The sequence below is a fragment of the Leopardus geoffroyi genome, chromosome X (assembly GCF_018350155.1).
Source record: "Leopardus geoffroyi isolate Oge1 chromosome X, O.geoffroyi_Oge1_pat1.0, whole genome shotgun sequence".
NCBI classification, from domain to species: Eukaryota; Metazoa; Chordata; class Mammalia; order Carnivora; family Felidae; genus Leopardus; species Leopardus geoffroyi.
In genome coordinates, this window is record NC_059343.1 from 74,247,205 (window position 1) to 74,251,151 (window position 3,947).

Consider the following 3,947-nt stretch of genomic DNA (forward strand, 5'->3'; position numbering starts at 1 on the left):
AAATTTGTCTTTAAGGAACATATTTAGAAGAAAGGAGAAGGAATCAACCCAATTTTATATAAATTTCAACTATCATGAAAACAATTTTACTAACCTGAAACTATTGTCTTGTACTTTTGACATTAAAGTTTCACTGCCATTTTCCAATAGGAACAGCCTGAAAAAAGGAAAAAAAAACAGCCTAAAAACATTCCATCTTTTTAAGCTATATTATAAATGAGCATTGATTAAAAGTAGCTAAAAAAAGAAAAGCCACTAATGTATTTTATACAGTCACTGATCAGATATTGATATGTAATATTTCATTTTCTTTAGGACATTAAGAGATGCTATGTATCTAAAAACAACAGTTTGCATGATAGCACATCTATCATAAAGCACTATTGCTTAATATTACCGCTTTGCCTTACAGACACTTTGCAAATAATCTTTCACACAAACCGATTAGAATAAAAGAAAATTAACTACAAAAGGAGCTATATAATGAGAAAAAAAATCTCTATTTTGTCACATGAAGGTTATTTTTGGAAGCAACCCGAAAAGAACATACCTTTTTAGAGTTTAAGGAATTATTAGAAAATTAGGGAATTATTGCTGATTTCCTAAACTTGTGTCCAAATTCCATTACCATTTGACACATATGGTACAGGAATTCCCCAAACAGGATGATCAGTGAGTAGTTTAGAGAATTAATCTCAATTCTTTTTACTAAGCCTTAATTCTCTCTTACTAATTTTTATATGTAAAAGTGTAATAGTACATCAGCAAATTTCCATTAGTTAATTCAAGACAGACCAATAATAAAGTGTGCTTTCATTGTGCTCTAAACATGACACTTTCCTACTCATAGTTCAATTCTTAAAAATTTTATTATCCATGAAATTTATCGTACCTCAGACATGCCAGAAAATTTAAGGTTTAAGCTGCTAGCATTTATTCTAAAGCAAAATTATAATACCTAATATAAGCAATAACAGGCCTAAATAATTTTGAAGCTACTACAGAAAATAGTGAACTCTGTATTTCATTTGATTACAGAAAAAGTTTTTTTTTTTTCAACGTTTATTCATTTTTGGGACAGAGACAGAGCATGAACGGGGGAGGGGCAGAGAGAGAGGGAGACACAGAATCGGAAACAGGCTCCAGGCTCTGAGCCATCAGCCCAGAGCCTGATGCGGGGCTCGAACTCACGGACCGCGAGATCGTGACAAGGCTGAAGTTGGACGCCTAACCGACTGCGCCACCCAGGCGCCCCCAGAAAAAGTTTTTTATTTTACTTTTTGAGGCTTCCCCAGTGGGCTATTTATTTATTTTTTAATATGAAATTTATTGTCAAATTGATTTCCATACAACACCTAGTGCTCATCCCAAAAGGTGCCCTCCTCAATACCCATCACCCACCCTCCCCTCCCTCCCACCCCCCATCAACCCTCAGTTTGTTCTCAGTTTTTAAGAGTCACTTACGCTTTGGCTCTCTCCCTCTCTAACCTCTTTTTTTTTTTCTTCCCCTCCGCCATAGACTTCCATTAAGTTTTTTAAATAGTTTACAAACAAACCTTAAAACCTAAACACCACCAAGCTGTTACAGCAATGAGTCCACGTGGAGTTTTTTTTAAACACATGGACCCTTCCCCTTTGGCATGCCCCAGAAAACCCTTAAAAGAGAAAGCACACACACACACACGCATAAGCATGAAGGGTTGGGAAGGATGGAGAAGGATGGAGCAGAGGACAGATGGTGAGAAGTGGAGAGGAGCTGGGGAAGAGAGGAGTGAAGGTGGAATGTTAGTGATAAGAAAAAGTAAGGCAAGTTAGACAAAGACCACTGAAGCACCTGCTTTTCACTGCCTGGAGATGCATCTCTTGCATCCAAGTATCCCGTGGAACAGTTGTGGCCACTACCATTGGGCGCCTAAGGCGGCTGAGCAAAGTAACTTCTGGGTTTAGCCATCAGACAAAACATGACCTGAAAGCTGCCTGCCTGCCTTCATCCCCTTGGCTTATGACGCCTATGCACGTGACGTTGAACTAGCACAGACTGCATCACAATCAGGCACGCTATACGTATCTATAGGCCATGTTCATGACTCACCATAACCGAGGCCCATAGTCTCAGTTTCCCACGGCTGAGCTCCAGCTGCAACTGTGGCTGAGGCCAAACAGAGCATTCCTGGCCTCAATTCCTCCTTTGATTGACTATCTCCCACTGAAAGAGTTCCAGTGTTGGTGCCTGATGGAGATCTCACTCAAGATCTAACTCAAGATGAATGCTTCAGTTACCCACTTCGAAATGTCCACACTCTATGTCAGAGACTTGCACCCTGAAGTGAATGAGGCAATGTTGTATGGGAAATTCCTTAGAGCTGGGCCTATCCTTTCCATTCGGGTGTGCCGCGATGAGGTAACATGCCACTCCCTGGGCTAAACGTATGTAAACTTCTTGGTGCAGGCTGATACTGAGTGGGCTCTGAACACTATGAACTTTGATATTATGAATGGCAAACTACTGCTTATTATGTGGCCCCAGCATGACCTATCACTTCGTAAGAGTGGAGTGGGCAATATATTCATTAAAAATCTTGCCATTTATTGTTAATAAGTCCCTTTATGATACATGTTCTGTCTTTGGAAACATTCTTTCTTGTAAAGTAGTAACTGATGAAAGTGGATCAAGGGGTTTTGGATTTGTGCATTTTGAGAAATCAGATGCCACTGAAAGGGCTGTTGCAAAGATTAATGGTATTCTGTTGAAAGGTAGGCGAGTTTTTTTGGGCAGTTTAAACCTCGCAAAAAAAAGGGAAGCAGAGCTCAGGGCTAAAGCAATTATATTTACCAGTGTTTACATCAAGAATTTTGTAGATGATGTAGATGATGAATGCCTTAGAGAAATTTTTGGTGAGTTTGGTTCTGTATTAAGTATCAGAGTTACGACTTTTGAAAGTGGAAAATCCAAAGGGTTTGGATTTGTGAGTTTTGAGAATTGTGAAGATGCAAAGAAAACCATTGAAGAAATGAATGGAAAAGTCCTTAATGGAAATCAAATTTATGTTGGTAGAGCCCAGAACAAACTAGAGAGACACTATGAACTAAAACACAAATTTGAACAAATAAAGCAGGGTAAACTCACCAAGGGCAAGGGGGCTAACCTGTATGTGAAAAATCTTGAAGACAAAATTGATGACAAACAACTGAGAAGAGAATTCTCTCTCTTTGGGACAATCTCTAGTGCCAGGGTCATGATGGAGGCAGGCCACAGCAAAGGCTTTGGTTTTGTTTGGTATACAACTCCTGAGGAAGCTAATAAAGCTGTCATGGAAATGAATGGGAAAATTGTGATCACCAAACCACTGTATGTGGCTATTGCACAGAGTAAGGATGAGTGCCATGCTTTCCTCACCAAGAACTACATGGAGAGAATCTCAGCTGTGAGAGATGAAGATAATCCTATAATCAACTATTGAAATACAACACCATCAAATAACTTCATGTCGATTCTTCCTCAGTGTCACTGTGCAGTGCACGTCTTTGCAAGCCTGTGTTCAGGGACAAACATCATCTATCTCAGAATATACATTATGCTATCCACACAGCAGTAGCACATAAGCCATTAGTCAGCACCTTCATACCACCACAAGTGCCAGGGATCAAATCAGCCTATCAAATCACCAGTACAACAACCCTGACCATGGCTGTTTAACCTCAAACTTCTTCTTTGGGATCACATGCAAACCAAAGATTCAAGAAAGTTACTGGTATTGCAGGTGTCTGCAAGCCTCTTAAATTTAAAGTAGGAAGGCCAGCATCCATCCAGAAGCCCATCCTTATTGGTCATGATATGTCAAATGTATCTGTGTGGGCATCAAATTACTACTCAGAAGAATATTTTGGGTGAAAAGCTGGTTACTCTGGTTCAATCCATTCACCCAACTTTGGCTGGGAAATTCTCT

At 39.6% G+C, this 3,947-nt stretch overlaps 1 protein-coding gene across 1 annotated transcript; it reads left to right on the forward strand.

Moving 5' to 3' along the window:
* The first annotated feature begins 2,263 nt into the window (after window positions 1-2,263).
* LOC123594393 (polyadenylate-binding protein 1-like) lies at window positions 2,264-3,461 on the forward strand. The gene is given in 2 exon segments (XM_045471167.1): window positions 2,264-2,580; window positions 2,582-3,461. Coding segments are annotated over 2 exon segments (1,197 nt in total).
* The last annotated feature ends 486 nt before the right edge of the window (window positions 3,462-3,947 follow it).